This window comes from Mus pahari, chromosome 10, assembly GCF_900095145.1.
Source record: "Mus pahari chromosome 10, PAHARI_EIJ_v1.1, whole genome shotgun sequence".
Lineage (NCBI taxonomy): Eukaryota > Metazoa > Chordata > Mammalia > Rodentia > Muridae > Mus > Mus pahari.
The window spans coordinates 67,546,133-67,572,270 of record NC_034599.1 but is presented as its reverse complement, the minus strand read 5'-3'; the positions used below and the strand labels follow the sequence as shown (position 1 = coordinate 67,572,270).

The 26,138-nt window shown below is 40.7% G+C and overlaps 1 protein-coding gene across 2 annotated transcripts in view; it reads right to left on the bottom strand.

Annotated features, from left to right (window-relative positions):
- Nucleotides 1–26,138, bottom strand: part of Nedd4 (NEDD4 E3 ubiquitin protein ligase) — an 85,951-nt gene that overhangs the window by 48,946 nt on the left and 10,867 nt on the right. Inside the window, exons 4-6 of one of the 2 annotated variants that reach the window (XM_029543490.1) lie at nt 22,914–22,992; nt 22,774–22,812; nt 14,889–14,942 (exon numbers count right to left, since the gene is read on the bottom strand). In XM_029543490.1, the coding sequence (XP_029399350.1) occupies nt 14,889–14,942; nt 22,774–22,812; nt 22,914–22,992 (172 nt within the window). Of the gene's footprint in view, nt 1–7,274; nt 8,779–14,888; nt 14,943–22,773; nt 22,813–22,913; nt 22,993–26,138 lie in introns of those variants that run through there. The other variant, XM_029543491.1, reaches the window with a different exon arrangement.

Genomic DNA, 26,138 nt, shown 5'->3' with positions numbered 1-26,138 from the left:
TAGCCAGCAAGATCCTCTCCACCCATCCCAAAGGGGCCAGGACTTTATTCATTAATCAACACTTTCAATGTGAACTACTGTTGTGAGCTGCCTGGTGTGGGTGCTGGGAACCCAACTCTGAGCAGCACTGGATAAAGTCATGTAAGCTGCTCTTTTCTAAAGAAAGAGGAACTGCTAAGATTTTTTTAATGTTGATTTATAGTTGAAAAGTAATATATTACATTTATTAATGTTATGAAAGTATAAAACATGATTTTTCGCCAGGCAGTGGTGGCATATGCCTTTAATCCCAGCACTTGGGAGGCAGAGGCAGGCGGATTTTTGAGGTCGAGGCCTATCCTTTAAAGTAGCAAAAGGAAAAGCCACAACTGTGCACATAGAGAATACAATGTCTCAATGGTTACATGATGCGGTTTAAGAGTTAAACAGTCTCAGTACTATTCTGACTGGCATGTGTGAAGAAAGAATGCTTCAAACATTGCTTAAATAAGCCAGAAGAGTTAAGGAAAACAGAACATGTCAACAGCCCTCATGTTGACAAGGAAACTTTAACCTAAGAAATTTAAAGGAACACACAATGGGGCTGAGAGGATTCAGGAGACATGGGACATGGACATGGAGCACTTAACATACATGCCAGCAAATCACTCACACACATCAAATATAAACAAATAAATTAAAAAATAAAATACCACAGTGTTTCTGAATGGCAGATTTTGGTTAGTGCCCAACTATTTCCATGAGCAAAAGATGTGTATATAATACGTTCCAATTAGAATGAAATGCCACCATGTGATAAGAGCGTACTTAACCACATAAGGGTGTAAGGTCTGGATAGCATTGTTTTCATTAAGACTGACAACATGCCATCCACAACGCAGCCTCTCTGCTGTATACCGACTTCCAGTGGACACTCAGGGTCTAAATATCTGAATGTAAGCTGAGTGTTAACTTTCCACAGTATCAGGAAACTAATCTAAACTGCCACAGAGAAAGCCATCAATTCCAACCAGTTACAAAGGTTGCTTATCTTTTCAAAGCTCACCCCTCCAGTCACCACTGACTTCGGTCTAAACTATCTGAACAGTAATACACCCACCCATTCTTTAAAGCTCTTATTTTCTCTCTTCTGTGAAACTGTTGTTTTATTCAATCATGAATCCAGTTGCCCACTTTCTACACTCTTGAGTGTGAATGTAGACAGTACTAAGTGTTGACAAGAAACATCAGACTCACGCCATCCTGGGACACTAGAGACGCTAAGCACTGAGAAACCCTGTTTTGGAGTCAAGGTCTGTCTACACAGCCCTGGCTTTTCTGGAACTCAGTTATTCCCATGCTCAGACAAAGGCAGGCAGATGCTTTCTTGGTCTGCTTTCATCCTCCTTTCTCTTCCTCTCCCACTGTTTTCATGACCCAGCTTATTCTGGACCCTGTAGATGTCTCTAGCTATGCTCTCCCTCAGGCTGACAATACAACCCTATCCTCGCCCTTGCCCGGGAATGGTCATGTCCTCGTTTTCATTCACCATTAATGTTCTTAATGCAAATTCTTTGTTTGGCAACGTATTTATTCTAGAAAGCACCATGGCTCATGGCTCTGCAGTATCTCTAAGTTCCAAGAAGGCCTGAACCTTTCTTCCTCCTACAGGTTTCCAAGACCCTATCTAGAAATGTGTGGGCTGCCTCCTGAGTGTTTTCTAAGTGGGCTAAGTGTTGACGCCAAGGTGTTTCCTATAGCTGGTAAGCTGAGCTATGGGACTCAGTACTATGCCAGATGCTTCTCTTTCCACACTCAGACCGGCTGCAAGGTGGGATTATATCCTAGCAGCCTTTTACATCTTAACCAAGCAAAGGCTGCTTTCAGCAACCACATCCTTGTTGACAGCCCCAAGATCAGATCACAGACTGGACAGCTCTTCGGCTGTTTTCAACATTTTTCTTTGATCTTGAAACACATGTCACAACCTTCCCACAAGGGCCAGCACTGGAGCCTAAGACACCAGCAAGGCTTTGAACGCTCGGAGATATGCTGACAGATAACTGCTTCACCTTCTCCCAGCCTTCCCTTCCCTTAATCTTGCTCTCAACCTCAGCAAGGGGCCTGGCCACACCCAGCAACAATGCCAAGCCTCCTGCTTGGACGAGCTCCCTAGCTCTTGTCTTGTCAGCCATCACAGTCAGAAAAGTTTACAACAGCTAGAAGGCAGGCCGCCATCTTACAAGAAACTGACGCAGCTGCCTATACCCCAGTTTCGAGGCCATACCCTTAAAAACCTTAGCTCAATTCCACATAGAGGCTCTACTTGGTTTTATTTTCTCTAAATGTTTTATTATAGTTATCAATTTGCATATGGGCACACAGGAGTGTGTCAGAGTGCATATGTGGAGGTGAGAGCACACTTGTGGGAGTTAATTCTCTCAGTCTACCATGCAGGTCCAGGGATTAAACTCAGGTCAGCAGCAAGTGCCTTTTACCTGCTGAGGTATCTTGTCAGCTCTATTTTATTTTTGGTGTCAGATGAGAGGCTGAGAAAAGCAAAGCAATGTTGTTCACATACTCCAGTGGATGGCCCACACCCATGGAATCAGTGGGCTAGAAAAAAAAAAGGGAGGGGGAATACAAAGGTGGGAGGGGGAAGAGGGGTAAAAGTAGATCTGGAAGGAGTTATAGAGAAAAGGGGTGAATATGGTCAAAGCATATTATATGCGTGCATGAAATTCTTCAAATAGTAATAAAATAAGATTTTTTTTTTTTTAATGGTTTTTCGAGACAGGGTTTCTCTGTGTAGCCCTAGCTGTCCTGGAACTCACCTTGTAGACTAGGCTGGCCACGAACTCAGAAATCCGCCTGCCTCTGCCTCCCGAGTGCTAAGATTAAAGGTGTGTGCCACCATGTCCGGCTTAGAATTTGATATTCTTAAAGAGGAATTGTGGCTATGCATGGCAGTCCTGAATTCCCACCTACAGTTTTCTGTTCCCTCACACAACACGGACAGAATCCATTTTGGGTTTTACCACCAATACTTTCCTATCTAAGGTGCCAAGGTGAAGAGCAGAGAACCCTGCCCTCCCATTCCTGGGGAAGACAGCACTTTCTTTTTAGAGATGTAGTTTGTCTTATTCTATCTTAAATCACAAAATGCTGAGTCTTATTTGTAACAATCATTAAACCATACCTGACTACACTATACTGCACTCACTGTATGAAAGAAACTATGCTTGCTGTCCTCGGCTATGTTATCATTTCACCTTGGGCTAACCCTGTGATTTTCCTAGCTGACTTTTGCTGGAGTCACCAATGAGCTCCTAACGACTGCATGCAATGGAGAATAGAGTTCTCTGTAGAGGCGCATGCTTTCTGCTGGCCCTTCCCTGCCTGCATGTCATCAACCTCTCCTAGCCAGTCTAGTAGCTAACTGGGTCTCCCTTTATCTTCTTTTACCCTACCCTCATAATTAGTGGTCCCCACTGTGTTTCATGTGATGCATGGCCCAGCTGAGGTGATCCTTACCTGAGGCATTGAGCACATTCCTCCCTATTGGTCGAGATTCCCAGTTCCTCTCTGGGCTCAGCTCCCATTCCTCCAGCAGCACTACCATGACCTCTCCGTATCTGCACCAGTCAGGCTCGGGCTAGTCCCACCTCCTGTACTCCCTACCTTACTTCAGTGCATCGGGGTTTATCCAATCACACAAGGTAAGAAAAGTTAGATTGGCTTAAAATCCATGGTGCCACAAATAATTATCTTAAAGCACAAAAGCGATGAAGCTGGAAAGGTAGCTCGGTAGTTAAGAGTATGTGCCGCTCTTATAGAAGGTCTGAGTTGGATTCCCCAGCACACAGAAAGCAGAAAGCTCACAACAGCCTACAAGTCCAGCTCCTGGGGATTCGAGATATCTAGTCTCAGGACACCTAAACTCACATACACATACCTACCACAGACATGCAGGCAGGTAGGCAGGCAAACCCACAGACTCAGAGACACACAGACACCCCCACACTTATTTAAGTAACAAAGATGTCTATTTACTAAGTGTGGTCTATTAACAGGACATAAAGGACTTCTTTGCAGGCCTACTTCAGCACCAACCTAAGCATCATGTCCCCAAGGCTTCTGTACCTCTCCCGTGAGTCACACTGAGTGACTTACAACATTAGGCTCTTGCACATTTCTGGCCTTCAAACACCAAGACTTCTGCCTAAAGTAGCAATTCTTACCAGGAGGCAACTTGCCCAAGAGGACACGTGGCAATGCCTGTAGCCATTTTTGACTAGCACACTTTAGGGTGTGCAACTGGCATCTAGTGTCTGATGGTCAGGGCCTCTGCTTGACACCCTAGAGTGCAAAAAACAGCCCCACCCCACAAAAAAAAAAAAAAAAAAAAAAAAAAAAAAATTACCTGGCCCCAAATATAAACAGTGTTGAGGAGAATTCCTGCCCTGGAATACCCATCTGGACTTTTGATATCAGGAAGAATTAATTTAAAATTACTGAATTGTATCATCTGGAGATTAATGGTAAATATAATAATAAGACAAAAATATTTCAGGATCTACTCCTTTAGGATTAAGCAATATGCTTATCTAGGGTTAAGTACTAGAGGAGAAGCAGGAAACCCTTTCATAACAAAAAGCAAAGCCGGGCGTGGTAGCACACGCTTTTAATCCCAGCACTTGGAGGCAGAGGCAGGTGATTTCTGAGTTCGAGGCCAGCCTGGTCTACAAAGTGAGTTCCAAGACAGTCAGGGCTACAGAGAGAAACCCTGTCTTGAAAAAACAAACAAAAACAAAAAACAAACAAACAAACAAAAAACCAAAAAGCAAACCATGTCTGGATGATGGAAGGAAGGCACATCCAAGCCAGGGTGGAGCTAGAAGGATTCTAAACAAGGCAATGGAACCCTTTAGCACCCCAACAATGAGATTCAGAACATACAACACAGGGAAAAGTGAACTAATAGTAAGCAAGCGAACTACAGACTTTAGAAAGTTCAGTGTATGTCTCCTTGGCTCCTTAAAATGACAAACTACCATACTGACAAAAGAAACACAAAACTTCTCCTGGCAGATGAAAGGCCACCATATACCTTTACCTACGCCATATTGCATTTGAAATGCACAAAACAAAGCAAAAAGCCACCCACAAAAAAAAAAAAAATCCCCCAAAGGTTGTCTTTTGCTACACGTGAAATAGACCCCGAGGCAGGTTTTAGGAGTCCATGTTCAGTCTCAGCTGTAAGCACAGAGGAGAGCCTATGTTTTAGATACAGGTGAAAAGTCTTCTCTACACATCAAACATTAGTCATTTACAAGCTAGGATTATGAGAGAGCTGTAAACTCGACACTAGGCTGCTGTGAGCTTGTAGCCAAACACACAAGAGACTTGAGACTTCCCTGCCTCACCAGCGTCTCTGACCAAAGCTGTTATCTGATTTCACTGCTACTCAGTACAGATGGCTGACATTACCAAGGGCGACTCCAGTATCAACTTGTTAAATGTGGATGCAGTCTCAGCACATCCGAACATGAACCCAGACTAACTGGAGACATGGGAAATATTTTGGGAGCTGTTTATTTATAAGCTAGTTACAATAAACCACTATAATTAGATTAATGTATTATTGATAAACATGGCATTACTTCTGAAATGTCATTACTGTGGTCACTCTGTGTTTAGAAAAGGAATTAGCATAAAAACTCAATTTGTCATTTTTAAGTGAATTAATTTAGACACAGTAGACAGTAAATATAACTTATGTGACTTATACTATTTTTATGTTTAATACAATTTAAAGTTCTCAGACAAATAGCACCTTCTGTATTTTTTCACAACTAAGAGACTAGGATTAGGTTGTTACAAAGCAGTAATTGTTAGTTTGCTAGAAAAGGTCTGTGAAACCATTCTTAGCAATGTAAACAGCATTAGTTTATATTTCACTGGATATAGTTAATGTGCCTCTTTGGAAAGCATCAGTGACAAATGATAATGCTACCACAATAACAACTGTCTCTGGACTATTTCTATAATTCCTTTCAGATTAATAACTTCTTAGGTTTCTTTGAATGTAGACTCTGTGAGTAACATCGACTGAATCGGCAGACTAGTAATGTTGCTTCAAGGACCTAGCACTCTCTACTTTTTCGTATGGTAGTTTTGGGGAAGGGAATTGAGCCGATTATAATGCTCCAAAAACTGTTTTAGAAAAAATTTTGCAAGTGGAATGAAAAACTCTAAAACAAAGATCAAAATTTGAAATTGAATCTCCTCTTATCCCCAGTGAAGTAGCTGCGTAGATTAACCTCGGGTGGGCACAATGATTACATTTTCCAGATTTCAAAAGAGAGGAAAAAAGCCCAATTACCTAATTTTCTAACTCCATCTATCTAGACATTATCTGGATATCCCCCACACACACCCTCCAACATTTAATACAGACATTGTCAAGAAAAGAAGTAAGGTCCCTTCACATATGCATGCCAGTCAGCATGGGTGTTGTCAATCTAGAGCTAAGGTTGTCAGAAAAACAATTAAATTTCCTGGAATTTCGAAAAACCTTCCAAATACAGACACATTAAAGGCTACTTTAGTTTTAAAGATTTTAAATAATTTGAAAAGGCCAAATTACATAAAATGCCAATCTGGCTAAGATCTATTAAGAGTTAAATTACTAATAAAATAAAGCAGCGCTGTCAGAACAAACCAGTGCAGTAATTGAAAATCATAGAAACTACCTAGTAAGCTTAAGCCAATTCAAACACACATAAAACTTAGAAATCAATACTACTGAAAAAGTGAGTTACATTTTGGGAGACGGCATTTACTGGTAACTCAAGAAAAATAGGGTGGAAACAGCATTCCTGTGGCTAGGGTGTATGTAAATGCAAAACCCACTTATTTTTTTCTCTGCTTGAAACATTCAGTATAATAGTCTTTTTGATTAGCGATCTTACAAATACATGTGTTTTAAGAGGGAGAAGAAAATCCCATTTCTGAAGGTAAGAAGAACAAATATCCCAAGATCAAGTGTTATGATCCAGCCAGTTCTGGAAGAATTTTAGGATTTAAATCACCAAGGAAAGGTTTTTTGTGTGTGTTTGTTTTAAAAGTAGTTTATCCATTAGTAAAATAACAAAGAGCTTTACAAATATAAAGTTGAAGTTTTCTAAATACTTCCTAAGGGCCACAGAAAAAAACAGATAGTGCTATAGTCAAGTATAATCAGTACAGCTAAGAATTCTAGGAAGTATTTTTCAAAACCAGAGGAATCTTACCTTACAGATACCAGACAGTTCATTTGTCAAGTCTCTCTGTCTCCAGAAACTATCAACTTTACCATCATTCCCAGATGCAAACTTTATGAGCAACTGAGATGGTCCCCCCTTTGAACAATTGTGCTTCAGGCTGGATAAGCAGGAAATATTCCGGTATGTCCCACCCAGCGAAACACTTCGTTGCAAAGCAGCACGGCCTTTGCTCATCGGTGAATTTGGTCTTTCCAACTCTCCACGGATCTTTAAATGATAGCACATGTCTGATGTGGTTGATAAGCAAGGGGATGCCCTCTGTTTGAGCATGCCATGGTCGATATCAGACTGAAGCTGAAGTTCTAACCTCTCTGATGTGCAGCCACCACAGGTGTTTGCAGAATCTGATGTCGTTGGTTTTTGTTGGGCCAAGTGCACCGAAACACAGGAAAATCCTTCTGGCAACTTCTCACACACAGTTTGTTTGGGCCTATTATTTGAAATGACAATTTTCTTTTGCAACGAGCCCTTGGCATGGAGTGGCCGTACATCTCTGACTTCTCCAGGAGTACAAACCATTTTAGATAATCGAAGCCCGTTGACAGCTGTTGACAGAAAACCTTTGGTGCCAGCTCCCTCTTCATGATGTGCAGTTTCAGTAGGCGATACAACCAACTGGTGTGAGGTCTGGTAGGTACCTCTGCTTGTCGGGGATGCTGGTGGAGTGTTTGAAGGACTCCTGGGGAAAATGACCAAAGATGTGCAGCGCTTCAGTGGAACCTTTGCATTCCTACTCACCGGCAGTTTCATAATCTCTTGATCCAGGTCCTCCTGGGCAAAGGGAAGTCTACTGGGACTTCTGCACATAATTTCACTGGGAGTAGTGTTGACTGGCACGCTTCTGTTGGAGGTGTTGGCAGAAGGTAAATTTCCACTGAAAAAGGTCTCATAACCACTACTGTCGCTGACACCACTGCCGGTAGAGGAACCTCCACTTGCGAGGCTTGCACAAGACCCACAGTCACTGCCATTGCTACTGTAAGACCCATTGTCACTGGCTGAGAAGTTACTGAGGCTGCCATTGTACAGCTCACTGTCAATTCCACTGCTGCTGCAAACATCATCCTTTAAAGCACAGGTAAAGGAAGTACTGTCCCTATCAGCCACCACAGTGTCAGATGGAAGACACCCTCCGTACCTGGGCTGCAGTGAGATCTGCAGGCAGCTGCTCTTTTTGTCAGTACTTTCAGAGGATCTATGCTCTACCCACGGAGCCAGTGGCATCTGTCTGGGGGTCAGCCTCATTTGAACCACACTAGCCACTGAAATCCGGGGTGGCCTCTGGCCGTGTGTGTGAACGTTGTTATCCAAGTCATCTCCAGAGGGTTCTGACAGAGGGTAAGTCTTGCTTCTTCTGGAGGCGAAGTGCAGTCGTAAACTCTGTGCCATTTGTTCTCATTTCCAAGCATGTTCAGGGCTGAGAGTCAAAACAAAGAGCTCTGTCTGTAGTCAGGCTAGCAGCAGCTGTGCTGCATCCAGAGAAAAAACCATCGGTGGTGTTGAAAAGGCTGGTCAGGAGGCGTCTTTAACTTCAGAACAACGTCAGATACCAGATTTCACAGAAAAGGACGACCCATGCCCGAGACTGACGTGTCCCAAGTGTCTAGAATCGCTGGTAGTCAGAACGCCTTCACTGACAAAGCACTTGATTTCCAGCGACCTTTAAGCTGAGCTCAGCTACAGCCCTGACTCAAACACAGCCAACCTTGTTTCAATTATACCTTCGCCAATTTGCATGAATGAGTAACGTAAGAACAACAAGCTTCTTCAATTTCATCTGGGAAACCCAGGTTTTCACCCCAGCACTACAAAACGAACATTTAACTCACAAAATCTCAGTGCCTATAACTTTTTACCGAATGCTATAGGATTACAGGAAATGGGTACAAATAAAACCTCTGTGAATGAGTATCAAATTAAAGATTGAATTTCAAAATATGGCCATACTGAGATTTAGTCAGGTTAGTTAATACAGGGAAGATGCGGACTGTAGTAATTTTTAAGGAATGAGTAAATGAAAACAGCTGAATAACTTAGAAATACAAAAATGTGGGGTGAGGGGCATAAAACCTAACCGTAAAATTAAACAAGATAAATATTTTAGCAAGACACAATTATGAAAGTGAAAGTTGACAGACTGAACTACAAAATGAGCCCAGTAACACTGCTGTAAACACTGAATAATCTCCTCAAGGGGAAATTAAAAAAATAAAGGCTGAGAAGTTGTCGCCAACCATTTTGTCCTGTAATTTTAAGGTTTAATGCAGCCAAGTAGTACAGTCTTTAAATGATGCCATTTATATTCTGACTATTAAAATCCTGCCAAGAAACAGCCTGGGTAAACATTCCATTAAAAACATATGCAGATTAGACAGAAAGGCTACACCCCAATATAGTTTGAACACATTTATTCCACTGTGTGCAATTCATTCACTTAAAGAGAGTGTTTTGGTAAGTAAAGAAGCCTAAAAAGGATTTAACACATCAAATAAACATATCTCAATGGCAATCCTGTTCTCCAAGAGTCCTCTGCTGGCCCCTACTGGTGCTTTAAAACAACCCACGCAGCTGTTAGATACCTATAAAGAAATACAAACCAGGCCACATATTTCATAATATAAACATCTTTGCCCACTAGCATAGCCTGTGAGGTAGAATTACAAGTGCTGATAAAAACTCTCACAGCAGAGAACAGTAGACGGCTTGTCCTTCAGTGGTGGTGATTCTCTCTATCTATAGATATATATTTGTGTTTACATAACCTTTACTGTATTTTCAGCTTACTTGGCAATAAAGGCTTAATATTTTAACTTCTCTCCCTAATGTCACAGACTAAGGTTGGTATTCTATTTGAAAGAAACAAATTTATTTTTAAATAATACTCTAGGGTATATTTAAACCCCTTACCTGAATTTTATAGCAAGAACTCCAGCAATAAGTATATACTGGCCCATTCATAGCAAAATAGTTGAGTTATTTACACTACATGGCACTACACCCAAGCTGTATTTTTTCAAACTTAAGGGTTTTTTTTTCCTAAGTAAAAGCAAATATGTAAAATATATACTCATACTTTGTTTAAAAAAACTGCTTAAATCAGATCTGTTTTGAATTCTAATTTTCTAGCAGTATTTTTAACCAGTTAACGCATAAACTAGAATCTGTTAAATTTTGTTTGACTGAAATTAGACATTACACTAGAAAGTGCATAACCCATTATGCCTTTACAGACTTCAGGAAATCCTCCTGTATTATTACTCTTCTTCTGTATGGGAGGAAAGTCCTTCTTCCTTCTAACTTTCTTTTTGGATTAAGTTAGGCATTTGCCATATTAAATAAGGTCACTTGTAATTGGATAATCAGTACTGTCTAAGTACACAGTGAGAAAATATGATTATTAATATAAAATAATGCTGAATATCTGACATGTTTTCTCCTCAACAAAAAGCTTTTCGGTAAAATTTTAAGCTTCCAGAGTGTGAGGAGCACAAGCAGGCTTTTTTTTTCCTTTTTGCCTTCTCTTCTGATCCAACTGTCCAAGGACCAAGCTGGGATTTTGTTTGTTGTTTGTTTGCTTTGATTTTAAAGTTGATTCACAGCTGAAGATGAAGCTCAGTTGATAAAGTACTTACCTATGATTCACAAAGTCCTGGGGAAGACACCCAGGACCCTATAAACCTGGGTCCTGGGTGTCACACCTATAATCAATCCCAGCATTTGGGAGGTGGAAACATGGGGATCAGAGGTCAGTATATGGGAAGTTTGAGGAAAGCCTGGCCACATGAGATATTAATTCAATGCAACCAAAATGATAATCCATTGGCTGCTTCTGAAGGATTATTTTTTAGGTTTTACTGATAGATGAGCTTTTGGTAACTGAGAAACTGGAGGAATAAGGCTAGACAATCATGACTAAAAATCCCAAAATTCTGCATAGCCACACACCACAGTTACCAGGGCCAGTGTCAACCCCGAGCTCAAGCCAGAGGAATGAGATGTGCTGGCAACCCTTATCTGGGATTATTCTGCTGTCCGGTAGAAATCCAGAGTCTGAAGAGAAATGGACAGGGCCCCAGGATAGAAGAAGCTTGGCTCCTTCCTCACTCTGAGCTGCTGGATCACTGGTTATATACCACTTAGAATAAAGTGATCATCTATGTTATATAGGCATGGATGCTACTAATTGGAGATGAACCTTGAACACCCACATACTGTGGTAAGTAACTTAACAACTTTGACTACTACACTGGGGCACGAGGCTGAACAAATTCCAATCTACACATTGCTTAAGGTATTTCTAAAGATGTGAAGAAGATGAAAACCAGTGGCGTTTCAGTAAAAGCAGATGGCCATCCAAGATGTGAATAGTCCCCATCCAATCAGCTGAAGGTCTCAAGAGAGAAGGCGTGTTTCATAAAGAAGCAATTTAACTTCTTTTTAAGACTTATTTTTAGGGGCTGGTGAGATGGCTTAGCGGTTAAGAGCTCTTACAAAGGTCCTGAGTTCAAATCCCAGCAACCACATGGTGGCTCACAACCATCTGTAAGAAAAATCTGATGCCCTCTTCTGGAGTGTCTGAAGACAGCTACAGTGTAAACACATATAATAAATAAATAAATAAATCTAAAATCTTTATAAAAGTCTTATTTTAATATTTTTAATTATTCAGGGGTGTTTGTACATATGCAAAGAGGTGCCATGTCCTAGATGCCCAAAATATAAGAGCCCTCTGGCACTAGAGTTACAGGTGTGTGGACTGCTTGACATAGGTGCTGACAGTCAAACTCAGATCCTCTATACACACTCTTAACCACAAAGCCATCTCTCCACCTCCAAAAAGAACCTGCCTCTACCTCCAGTAGAGAAATCCTGCCTGCTTTCATTTCATAATCATTAGGACCCAGACCACCACTAGCGCCATCACCTCAAGCCTTAAAACCAGCTAAGACAAAAAAGCAGGAATGATACATGATTCGGGAAACATTTTCCAGACGCCTGGAAATTATTATGTAAAACATTATATTTGTGCTCTTCACCTTTCTCTTTCCAAAGAGGTCTGCTAGGACATGGTTTCAAGGATAGATGTTTACAGTGTTGGGAGTCTGCTGCGGGCTGGCCAGCCCAGTGGCTATGACTCCCAGTGCATCAACATGATTTCTAAACTTGTTATATGCTGAAGGTGGTGCTCAGCACACGGCTCTCGATATTTCTGACCCCTGCTGGCTGTTCAAATTCAGTTTTAGAGAAAGCTCTATTCCAGGACCCATGAAGACTGTCACAGCAGATACACTCAGCATAAATAAGGTACCATGTTAAATGTTAAAACAGTTTAAATCTGTATCCTCATGAGAATGGGGATGAGGCTCAGCTGGCAGACTGATGTCTAATATGCAGAAAGTCACCAGATGTGGAGGCATAAATGTGTAACCCCAGCACTGGAGAGATGGAGGCAGGAAGATCGATATTTAAGTTCATCCTCAGCTATCATAGGGAGTTTGAACTCAGCCTGGGACAAATACATGAAACCCTGCCTCAATAAACAAACTAAATTAAACTAAATAGAAACAACCAAGTGTGGCATTACATATCTTTAATCACAACACTTCATTGGGAGAACTCTCTAGACCAGGCTGGTGGGTGGGTGGGGCGCGCATGTCTGTCTGTCTGTCTGTCTGTCTATCTCTGTGTTATTGTTTTCGTTGTTTTGAGAAAGGTTTTGCTATATACAGCCTTGGCTGTTCTGGAACTTACTGGGTAGCCTTGAACTCACAGATATCTGCCTGCCTTTGCCTCTGAGTGACTGCCCAGCTTGCCTAAAAGTCTCAATTCAGAGTTCTAGGATTACAAATATGTGCCTCCATGCCAGACTCAATTATCATTTCTTAAAGTAAATAAAAATTATGCAATGTAAAAATATTCTGTTTCAAAAGTTTTCTATTAAAAATATGTGAGTTTATGTATACATGTGTGTACAGATACAACATAGAGAGGCGGTAATGTGTGTTCCCCTATCAATCTCCTCGTACTCCTTTAAGGCAGGGTCTCTCTCCTACCTTGGGTCACATGTTTTCTCTGGTGGGCTAAATACCAGCAAGCAGCAGCAATCCTCCTGCATCCATTCCCCTCTGAACGGGAGTTGCTGGAATTTACATGGCATTCCTAGGACACCTGGATTGCTTTCCCGGTACTGAAATCCAAACTCTGGTTTTCACAGTTACCCATCAGGTACTTTTAACCACTAAGCCGTTTCTCCAACCCGAAATCCAGTTTTTCTGTTAGTCAAAAAAGTGATTCAGTCAGCACTCAGGAAGCAGAAGCAGACAAATCTCTGTGAATGCCAGCCTGGACTACAGAGAAACCCAGACTTGATAGCTCCCCAACCGAAAAAGAGTGATTCAAATTACTTAATTTGGTTTTTGGTGTTTGTATTTCATAACCAAAAAATATTGAATACTTAGCACTACTTTTTTTGTTGTTTGTTCTTTGAGACAGGATTTCTGTGTGGCCCTGGCTGTCCTGGAACTCACTCTGAAGACCAGGCTGTCCTGGAACTCAGCAATCCGCCTGCCTCTGTCTCTCAAGTGCTGGGTTTAAAGACATGCACAACCCACCGGGCGTGGTGGCGCATGCCTTTAAGTTCCAAGGTCAGAACAAGTCGACTCTACAGAGTGAGTTCTAAGAAAGGTATTGATATGTAAGGAGACCCTGTCTCAAAACTAAAACCAAAACCAAAGCAACGAAGGCACTAAAGGTATTGATATGTAAGGAGACCCTGTCTCAAAACTAAAACCAAAACCAAAGCATCGAAGGCACTCAGGTTGGCTTTGTCCTGGCCTTCCCTGATGTTCCCTCCCTCAGTGTGGACATGCTCATAGAAGAGTCTGGACAGGAGAGTAGACGGACAGTAAAACGGGGCCTAAGAAACATCAAGAAAAGCCACCAAAGGAGTTGCCTCCTAAGCACAAGGGCCTGAGTTCTGATCCCCAATATCCACACAAAAAGATAGGCACAGTGATACACACTATATTCCCAGCACTGGGAGATAAGAGGTGAAGGTACAAAGCTTCCAGGATACTTGGAAGTGGCTAGCTTTGCCTACCTGGCAAGGCACCAAGCCAATGTGACCCTGTCTCAAAACAAAAGTTATGATGTACCTAAGGACTGAAACTGACAAAAACACACACACGCATACGCATACACACACACACACACACACACAAACACACACACACACACACACACTGAGTAGGTGGTGCACTGTAGCACACACACAGCACAGTACATACAACTGCAAATACTCGAGGATTCAGAGTGCATGGCATGGAAAATGAGGGAAAGAAGGGCTTCCCTCCCCCACCTTCTGTCATAAAGGCTTTGAGAGAGACTTTATAGTCTTGACAAACAGGACAGGTCCTTTGAAACAGAATGAAATGGGAGGATTAACTCCAGGAAAGAAGAAAGAACAATACTGTAGCCCCATTAGTAGCACAGAAATCTCTCAGATCTCAGGCTCCCGACACCACTCTCCTGAAGTTCACCATCAATGCAACCTACATACTCATGCAGTATAATGGTACTTACCAAACGATTTTCATCAAACACTTCGAAAAGAATGCGATGCCGCTGTGGAAGGACCTACATAAACGAGACAAGCTTTCTTTAAAAACACAAATATCCACCTGTGCATGCCAAGAAACATCCTGAAAATGAGCAACTTACTGAGCCAGTAAGCAGTTCAATCGCACAAAGAACAGGCAAGACTCACGTTACCCACAGTCACACTTAGTCCAACACTGTTTGTTATTGCAATGATACGTAGAAATTTTCAAAGCTAATGTCTCCCATTTTTGCAGAAACAGTTAAAATCTGCTTACTTCTAAACATAAAGGAAACTATTTTTTTAATATACCAGAGGTTGAAGACATTACATAAAACAAAGAAAAAAAATATATATTTAGGATGAGGTTTAGTGGCTACAGTAGTTGCTATGCAACGGTGAAGAAGTAAGCATTATACTTAACACAATCTAAGATCTCCTTCGCAGGAGATAATGCCACCACAGATGGCTGGATCTTCGACATCAAGTAATAACCAAGACAATACCCCACAGGCATGCCAACAAGACAGCCCAATTCAGATAACCCCTCACTGAGCTTCTCTTCCCAAGTGACTTTAGACTGTGTCAGACAAGCAATTAAAGAGAACCATAACAGCAACCAAGGAACACAATATGGGAATGAAGGGGGTCCTTCTACAAAGGAGAGTGTTTCATGTGTCATTATAGCCTCTGGATGGCCACACGACTGCGCACATGTATAAACAAACACACACCATTATTTGGGATTTTCTCTTTGTATCTGATTTGAAAAAGGTATTGACCTTAGAATGCAGTTTCAGTGCACAAAATATCAATAGAAATGAAAAGCTATAAAATGTAATCTCTGAATGTTGATACATTTTAAATACAGAAGTAATGCAAAGTTGTTTTTATTTTATAACTTAAATCTGACTAGATCAGTGACTGAGAACACTTGACGCTCTCCAACAGAGGACCGAGTTCAGTTTCCCAGCACACACTTGACAACTTAAAGGTGACTGTAACTCCAGTTCCATGGATGCAACACCTTCTTCAGGCCTCTGCATGGCACATACAAACTTACACAGGCTCACACACATTCACATGAGTAAAAAAAAAAAAATGAAAGTAAAAATAATCCATAGATGTTCCCCCATAGAAAACAAAGTAGCTAAGGAAACAATAGCAACCAGTTATCAAAACTCTTGACACTTACAACACTCTCAAGCACCAAACAAACAGGATTCTAAAGACAGAGCTACTGGAGAGCAAAGGCTGCCAGATTCAAATAGGGGAATTTGTGGTAGGTGCTCAAGATATAGAAGAAAATACAAAGTTGAAGAAAAAATATAAAAAATTACAAAAAAAAAAATTCTGAGCAAATGCTAATCAACGAATTAAACCTCTCTTCTCTAAAACAAAGAATGGGCAATATATGATTAGCAGATCAAACTGAGTTCTTATGAACCCGTTAGATAAGAATTATTACATTTTGTATGCATATGTCCCTATGGTGTATGCATATATGCATGTGTATGCAAGAGTGCTCACCTGTGCCACATGTGCTGAAGTAAGAAGTGCATGTTGGGTGCCTTATTCAATTATTTTTTTAGAAAGGATCTCTCACAGGACTGGGAACGTCCCATTTTGAATAGTCTAATTGACTACTAAGCTGTTTCTGCCCCTAGCACTGGGGTTACAGGTATGTCACTGTATCTTTCAAGACTTAAGACTTTTTTTTTTTTTTTGGTTTTTTGAGACAGGGTTTCTCTGTGTAGCCTTGGCTGTCCTGGAGCTCACTTTGTAGACCAGGCTGACCTCGAACTCAGAAATCCACCTGCCTCTGCCTCCCAAGTGCTGGGATTAAAGGCGTGTGCCACCACGCCCAGCTAAGACTTATTATTTATATGAGTACACTGTAGCTGTCTTCAGACACAACACATGAGGGCATTAGATCCTATTACAGATAGTTGTGAGCCCCCATGTGGTTGCTGGGAATTGAACTCAGGACCTCTGGAAGAGCAGTAACTTAACTTTCTGCTCTTAACTGCTAAGCCATCTTTCCAGCCCACCTATCAAGAATTAATACATTTTTTAAAATGGTCTTATTTTGTGTATCTATATGTTTGAGCTAGGGTTCTGTTAATCTCAAAATCCTAGATTCAAGTGATCTTTCTGTCTCAGCTCCTAGAAATCTGTCATTACAGGTATACCATCACAGTCTATTCTTCTAGCCCAGGCTGGTCTCAAAGTCACTATATAGTAGAGGTTGGCCTTGAACTTGTGATCCTCCTGTATATACTGTACAGGTATGCACAATCACACTAGGCTTACATTAGAGTCTACATGCATATATAAGTAATTACACTAAGCCCTGACTTTCTCTCCGTACTCTAAGCACCGACATTTTAATGATCGAAGTTGTCTTTGGTCTGCAAACACAGGACATGTGCATGGGTTCTCTCATACACACAGAAATGGTGGGTAAAAAAAATCCATTGCTCAAACACCAGGTATTTCCTTTCAGGGATCTATTAGGTTCTCTCCTACTTATTTAGAAAGTACTGATATTCAAAAGAGATAGGAGAAATCACAATAAGTGACATTTTCTGACACTGTGGTTTCACAAAAATGTCTGATTTAAAGAAAACAAACAAAACTAGAATATTAATGATGTTCACTTCTATTCTCTCATGATCTACATCTGGTTTTGTATAGAGAATACTTCTGGTTTTACGAACAAATTGCAACATGATCCCTCCTTTTTGATTTTTTCCTACAAAACTGTAAAATGTATGACATAATTCAACAGTGGAAATACTGAGATCAAATTCTTCTTGGCTAAATGCTTTTAACTTCAATATTCAATTTCTTTAAAATACAGGACTATTTGGACAATCTATTTCTGCTTAAGTAAGTCCTGATAGTTTTTATCTTTAAAGTCCCTGGCCCAAGTCATGCACATGTACAAATTTATGGGTGAAAAACTTGCAGCTGCATCCCATACAACGCTACCTATTTCAACAGATGAAAAATCCAGCAATGTGAGTGAAATAGAAATCTAGTGAGAAAATTCAGATTCTGTGAGAAAAAGAGAAATGTTGGAAATTAAAAACTCAACAGATCAGGACAGGAGAGATGACACACGTTAAGAGTACTGCAAGTTCTTCTCAAACATGTTGGCCAGGACCACTTTGATATGTTAAATAGTTTGAAATTTAACACTGAGTACATACCCAGCAATTACTGTTACTATACCACAGAGATGCTAGCACACCCACATTCACTGCTCTCAGTCACAGCGTATTGAGTGGACGAAGAAAACGTGGTGCACATACACAGTGGACTCTGCCTTCCAGTTGAAGGTACGTTGCCCTACCTAGAACGGTTCTTTCAGTTACCATTCTAACTGCTCTATACTGCATACCTCCATTGCAGAAAGGCTCCATGAGCTCTTGGGATAAATGGTTTGTTATGAGCAGGCTTTCTTCCAGTCACTGTTCTGCGATTTATCTTAAGAGTTCACCGTAAATGAGCAGTGTGAGAACTGTTTCCTCCCAGACTTGACAAGGAGAAGAAAGCTTCTTGTTGCTTTACAACAGTGTGAGCTAAGTGCTGTACTTGGCCATGGGTAGTCTGCAGCTCTATAGAACAGTCCAACGACTGTTTGCAAAACATGATGGCCAGGGACCTTTTCCTCTGTGTTTCAATACCTATATACCTATTGGACAAAGCAGTAGGTAGACATTTCCTAAAGTTGAAGCAGTAGCTTTATATAGTCTTGGTTACTTTATTTTTTTTAATGCTTTACATTTGATACAACTATTGAAAATCAACTTAAAACTGCCTTCCCAGTAATATATTTTAGATAATATATATTTTAATATCTATGTAAAAAAGTGACAGTGGAGGACTGAATTTCTCATGTATACTATGTTTAATGGTAGAGTCTCATTGTTAAGGTACAAATTATTTCAAAGAAGTTTGTCTAAAAATACTCAGATTATTTCATACACACAAAAATGAAATAATGGGAAAGATTTGGGGCTTTTATTATTTATTTTAAAAGAAAATTGACTTATTTAGCACAAGCTATTTTCCCTTCTCTGGTGACTGGTTTGGCAAATACTAAATGTTTGTGTCTTTTGCCTTTGTAAAGGAATTGTTAATATTGGAATTGAGGGTATGTACAGAGAAGTTGGTGTCAATGCCATTTAATAAGTCATATTTTTTCACAAATAAAGAAAAATCATTTTAATGAGAAGTCTAAGTATTTGCAATAAATATATGTATATAGATTATATCTATTCATATATTATTTTTCATTTTATTATTAGGTAAAAGATAACAAAAAGTTAAAAAAGGAAATTGAAAACATGGCGTTTACAAGATGAATTTAACTAGAAGTATGAGTGAAAGAAGCCACTGAGAAAGACAAATACTGTATGTTTTCTCTTCTATGCAAAACTTGTTATGTGTGTATTTATTTACATGTTTAGATCACAAAATTAGACCTGGGATCATAACAGGAAAGGAAGAGATCCTAAAAAGGGCAGGGAATGGAGAGGGCAATAGAAACCCTGCACTAAGAAAGTAGAACTGGGAGCCGGGCTGAAATGGGGGAGTGAGTAACTGGGGGAGGAAGAGAGCCAGCCTGGGAGGGGGAGGGAGGGACAACTGAGAACAAAGAATGATGACAAATGTTTGAGTAGCCCATTATGGAACAATGTATCGTATATGTCAACCTGAAAAATCAATTGAAAGAACAGATTGACTTATACTCTGAAATCATCAAGGATATTTTTATAGTCAGGGCTCACATTTTCTTACAGTTAAAAAGCAAGAACAAAGAAATAATCTCAAAAGAAGTAGAGATAGTGAATTTTAGTTTTTAGTTCATTTCTCTCTATAGCATCTTTGTCAGTACTTTCATTAACAAGTAAATGTTATCAAAAGTAAAGTATAATAAAATATAATATCTAATAGGTAATAATATAAATTAAAAAAATAAGTAAATAAATAAAAAACAATAGCCAGGTGGTGATGCTGCACACCTTATATCCCAGCACTTGGGGGGTAGAGACTGGCAGGTCTCTGAGTTTAAGGTCAGCCTGGTCTACAGGGCAAGTTCCAAGATAGCCAGGGCTACAAAGAGAAACCCTGTCCTGAATCAAAATAAAACAAGAGCAGATAATGCAAAAAAAAAGATGTTGGTTGGCTGAAAAATGCATTCCTGAGCAGAACACAGTAAGTTAAGTAATAATACATTTTAAATAAGCAACTGAGCCCCTTGGGAGAGCTTAGAAAATTCGAAGCAACACACATGCAAAGAAACTGCCCAAGGCAGTCACAGCAGCATCGGACTGAGAGAGCAAACAGAAAGTTAGTTTTACATTCCCTGGAATGACTCTAACCAACTCTGAGCTGTTTCAAGATTCCAAAATCTCAGACTGGTTTCAAAAGCTAGTTCTGACATCCTGAGTAGAGGAGAGACCACCCTCTGAACATGAACACCAGAAGCACCTTGCTGGTGTTGCACTGGACCTCAGAGACTCACGTGTCTTATCTCAGCAACTTCTTCCCTTCCGTGGTCTCTACCATCAACACTGAATGTACAACTCAGATGAGTACCATCTTTTTTCCCTGACTAAAACCAAGGGATTTCACAGAAGCCCACAGATCCACATACAAACAACTTTTTAAATGATTTTTATTTTATGAACTACGGTGTTCTGTCTGCATGTATGTCTGTGTGAGGTGTCAGATCCCCTAGAAACAGCAGTTTGGTTCACAGCAAACAGCTGAGAGCTACGTTCTGGGTGCTGGGAAGGAATTAAATCAAGGTCCTTTGGAAGGACAGCCAGTACTCTTACCCATTCAACCATTTCTCCAGCACCCATCCTTTTTAATAACCAACTTTTTTTTTTAATAAAACAAAATATTTACTCAGAAGCACATTGCCTCAAAGGTAGGAGAACAAACAGGCCTGGCAGCTGGATTGTGAGATGGGTTGTAAGCAAGATCAGAGCTGTGGAAAGTATAATGAAAAAGCAGAAATGGAATGAAAAGGTATCGTTTTAATAACACTGGCTTTGTGTAAGCCCACAAAGGGGAAACTGAGGCACAAAAAAAAAAAACATTTTAAGGAAAATACAAGGACTTTTGGGATAGCACTTGAAATGTAAGTGAAAAAAAACAAAAACAAAAACAAAACTAAAAAAAGACCGGGCGGTGGTGGCGCACACCTTTAATCCCAGCACTTAGGCGGCAGAGACAGGCAGATTTCTGAGTTCAAGGTCAACCTGGTCTACAGAGTGAGTTCCAGGACAGCCAGGACTACACAGAGAAAACATGCCTCCACACACACAAAACAAAACAAAACAGAACAAAACAAAACAAAATTGTAAATGAAGAAAATATCTAATTAAAAAAAATGGAAAATACAAGCAGAAATGATCCAGCCAAAAGACTGGACCCTACAGTGAACAGGAAGGGCAGAAGTGTGCCCCTCACTATCCTGGGAGCATGAATAGCAGGGCTGGATCAGAGATGGGGTGAGTTAAGAATGCTGTATAAGAGCCACATCTACTTATCCACAGGAGTCTTCGAACTAAAGTAGGTGAAGAGCACACGAAGTGTACATCTTCTCCATGCCCTTTAACCAATCATTGTATCATATCAGATCATCTTATTATCAGAGGGTTCCTAATTTTAACCCTTTTCTATATGTATACAGGGCATGTGTGCCTAGTACACTCGGAGGTGAGAATGGGGTGCTGGAGCCACTGAACTGTAGTAACAGGTGGTTGTGAGCAACCATGTGGGTGCTGGGAATTAAACCCTGGTCCTCTGTAAGAACAAGTAGCTTTAAACTCTAAGCAATCTCTCCAACCCCTAATTTTAGATCTTACAATTTTCTTCCAGGTGCCTGGGCATGGTGGTACTAACCTTTAATCCCAGCACTCATGAAGTAGAGACAGGTGAATCTCTAAGTTCAAGGCCAGCCTGGTCCACAGAGCTAGCCCAAGACCAACCATGTTTCACAGTGAGGCTCTGTCTCAGAAAAAAATTTTAATTTTCTTTTAAAATGTTTCCATCCAGGCTGGAGAGATGGCTCAGCAGTAAAGAGCACCAGCTGCTCCTCCAGAGGTCATGAGTCTCTTAAGTTTGAGGCCAGCCTAGTCTGCACAGAACAGCCTGGGCTACATAGAAAAACCTTGTCTTGGAAATCAAAAAACCAAAATAAATAGATACTGTTCAAGTCCACTCACAAGGTGACATGCTCTGTCGATGGCAGCGTTATAGCCCCGCCCCCCAAGGCACAGGCTGAACACTAACCCCTAAGGGCATAGCATTTGGAAAAGATGTAAGTCTTTAGAAACAAAGTCAATGGACCTATAAAGGAAACCAAAGGGCTGGTGAGATGGCTCAGTGGTTAAGAGCAGTGACTGTTCAAAATCCCAGCAACCACATGGTAGCTCACAACCATCTGTAATGGGATCTGATGACCCCTTCTGGTGTGTCTGAAGACTGCAACAGTATACTCATATACATGAAATAAAGAAAATAATTTTTTTTTAAAAAAAATTGGATCCAGTGAAATGTCTCAGCTGATTAAAGAGTTTGTCATGTAAGCCTGGAGCCTGAATCTGATGTCAAGGTCCTCAAGGTGGAAGGAGAGAGTCAAGGCCACAGAGCTGGCCTCTGGCCACGTCCACACACTGTCATGTGCAGAGACCCTCATTCACAGACACAGTACACACACACAGCAGTAATAAACAAATAAAACTCAAAACTCTAGGCACATTCCAAAGTGTTAATTTAGGATACTGTAAATGACTATTTAATGGTACCTACAAAGGAAAAAAATTTTAATAAAATAATACTTACTCTGAACAGTATTTCTTCATTCCATTTTGGATTCAAAGACTAAAAGACAATAAACAGAGCATAATTTATTTTTTAAAATAACTTGTCACAGAAAAAACAATGTTTGTTAAAAAAATCTTTGGAAGCTGTCTAAATCTAACCTTTTTGATAGTTTTTGTCTGCACGCTGGTAAGGATTCCACTCATCGGGTCATACAATGTCACTCTTACGTAAGGATCACTGTTAAAAGTTAAAAACAAATGTTTTAGTAGTAACTAGTTGTAACTTAGTCCAACTTCAAATTATCAGATTTTCAGTTCTATTTCTATTGTTTTGTACCCTAAAAACCAGGGATCTGTATACAGGCTAAACAGTTATAGAAACTTACGCTTTTTAAAAACTTTAATTACCTCATCTGTAAAATGGCCTGAGTGTAGCACTTGGGAGTTGGCCCCATGCCTTGACTGGGCAGCCCAGCAGAGCTGGCTCTGGGGCCTTGGGTGCAGGTGAGGCAGAGAAGGGTCCTCCTGCCTAAGGCAGCATTGGGGTGGCCAAGACAGAACAGGGCTGGAGAGCTCACCCTGATTGACAAGGTGAGGGAGAAGCTGGTGGCTTGGCCAGCTGTTACCGCACAGAGGTTCTGAAATTGGCCCACCCCAGCTGAGACTAGCTGAGACATATGACAAGGCCAGTTCTGCAGATCCAGCTGCAGGATCTCCATGACACAGGGCCACAACGGGATAACTGGGAGGAGTCCTGATGAAGATGTAATACTGATGGTGTCACACAAGCTAGAGATCGTGAACAGAACAATGACTCCTTACAAGTGAAGACGTGTGGGACAGTGACACACCAAAGCTTTCATGATGAGATGTTTTCCATGCTTTTTGTTGTTTGCTTTCATGGTTTTTTATTGGGGACGAGGGGGTGGTTCCAGGGCAAAGGACGGACATAGGGAATGGAGATGAGCAGTAATCAGGTTCTTGATATGAAACTCACAAAGAACCAATAAAAAGATTAAAAAAAAGATAGTAAATAGTGAAAAAAAATTTAGACTGCAGACCTCCTAATAATTATTACAAACTTTTTAGGTAGTTTGAAAAACTGGAGTTAAAAATAATTTTGCCATGCACAGCAGGGCACACGTTTTATTCCAAGCAATCAGGAGGCCAGCAAGGGCTTCATGGTTAAATCCCGGTCTCAAAACAAACAAAAATCATGTTATAGAAGTCCTTCCATTTTTTAAAGACTTATTTCTTTATTCACGCTTATGACTCTGTGTGTGTGTGTGTGTACAGATGCCCATGTAGGTCTATCAGAAGGTATCAGTTCCCCGGAGCTAGAGTCACACAGTCATCATAGCAGAAATCAGGTTCTCTGCAGCCTCAGGAGACAGGGACGAGGACAATCTGGAGACACGTGGCTTTGAAGCACGAAGACTGAGGGCACGCTTGTCTAGCATGATCCACCTTGGAAGGCACCAGTCATCCCATTTCACCACCTCCTTTGTCCTAGCTTTTCACAGTCTAGCAATACATTTTGAAACTCTATTCCTCACTCCTGTTCATTCCTTCTAGGAGAGCAGAACATGTCTTTTTCTTCCCTTCTCAGTTAAAGTTGCAAGAGAACAGTTGGTAATAACTTACATAGAAATTATTCTATATCAAACACTGCTCCAAACAGCTTTTGTGGATCAGGGTCAGCTATTGTCGTTTTCTCCCAGTTGTACAGACTACACAGCAGTGAGAGGGTGTGTCTGAGGCTACAGCACAACCAACCTGACAAGATCTGACACCCTCTTCTGGAGTGTCTGAAGACAGCTACAGTATTCTTACATATAATAAATAAATCTTTAAAAAAAAAAAATTGTAGAATTGCTGGATACAGTGGCCCATGCCTTAACCTCAGCACTTAGGAGGCAGAAGCAGGGATTAAGTGTACTGAATCCGTGGGTTAAGTATACTGACTGCTCTTCCAGAGGTCCTGATTCAAATCCTAGCAACCACATGGGGGCTCACAACCATCTGTAATGGCATCCAATATGCTCCTCTGATGTGTCTGAAGAGAGCAATGTTGCACTCATATACATAAAATTAAAATTTTTTTTTTAAAAAAGGAATAGAAATTGACATGGGCAATACCCAAGTGCTCCCACCCACATATGCTAACACACACTCCAGCTGCCATGTGCTTGATGATGCCCAGTTTGTTCTTCTTCTCTATTTAGTTATAGACTGTTTCTGTGATTTTTGTTGAGTTGATCTGTGTTCACCTGGATGACATCCTGAACCCATCTTCTCTCCTGGAAATGGACTCCCTTTGTGGGAATGAAGAGCCTGGACCCTGATCAGACCAGAGGTCACAGGGCATTGGCCAAGATATACAAATCTCCTGAGGCACATCTGGTGACTTGAGGTTCTATCACAAGATGAAGAACCACAAAAGCATTCTGAAAACCCAGGGACATCTCTGGACCATCATTAGGACAGGTCTAGAGTTTACAGACAACCGCTCTTGAGACCAAATTAGAAACAGATACACAAGAGTGACTTTGTAGGCAGTGATGGCCCACGTCTTTAATCCCAGCACTTGGGAGGCAGAGGCAGGCGAGGCTAGCCTGGTCTACAGAGTGAGTTCCAGGACAGCCAGGGCTACCCAGAGAAACCTTGTCTTGAAAAGCTAAAAAAAAAAAAGTTACTTCGTGTGACCTGTAACAGTGGATCAAGGTGAAGACTCAAGGGGCTTCTGAATCAGACTGTGAATAAACACATGCTTGGTTGAGACAGGAAGCTACAGTTATTACTACCAGACAGCTAAAGATAGAAAAGCCTCACAAGGCCCATGACTGTCAATGCACACTATATACATTTGAACATCTAATCTGCAGTTAAGAATGCTTGCTCTGCAGCCTTTAAGATGTGTTCTTAAGCCAAAGTCATTGGTACTATTGTACAATTTATTTATCATTTAAAGATTTGTTTTTATGTTTAACTATGAGGGACGACTAGGCATATGAATGCTGGTGCCTGCAGGAGTTAGAGGTAGCTGTGAGCTGCTAGACCTGGGAGTTCGAAGGGGGGGGGGGGCAGCGCCTCTGCAAACTCAGCAAGAACTCTCAATGACTGAGCTTTCATTCCAGTCTGATTTTTTCAAAAAGTATGTTTTAACAATTTTGAAAAAGGCATGGGTGTCTTTATCCAATATAGAATTTTTCATTTTTCCTTTAATTCTGTCAAGTTTTGAGCCATACATCTTCAAGTGCTGGTACCAGGCACATACCCATTTCTGACTAGTACATTCCTGGTGACTTTATTATCATTCTGAAATATTTGAAAATACTTTTCCCTTATTTTAGCAGATTTTTTTTTTTTTTTTTTTTTTTTTTT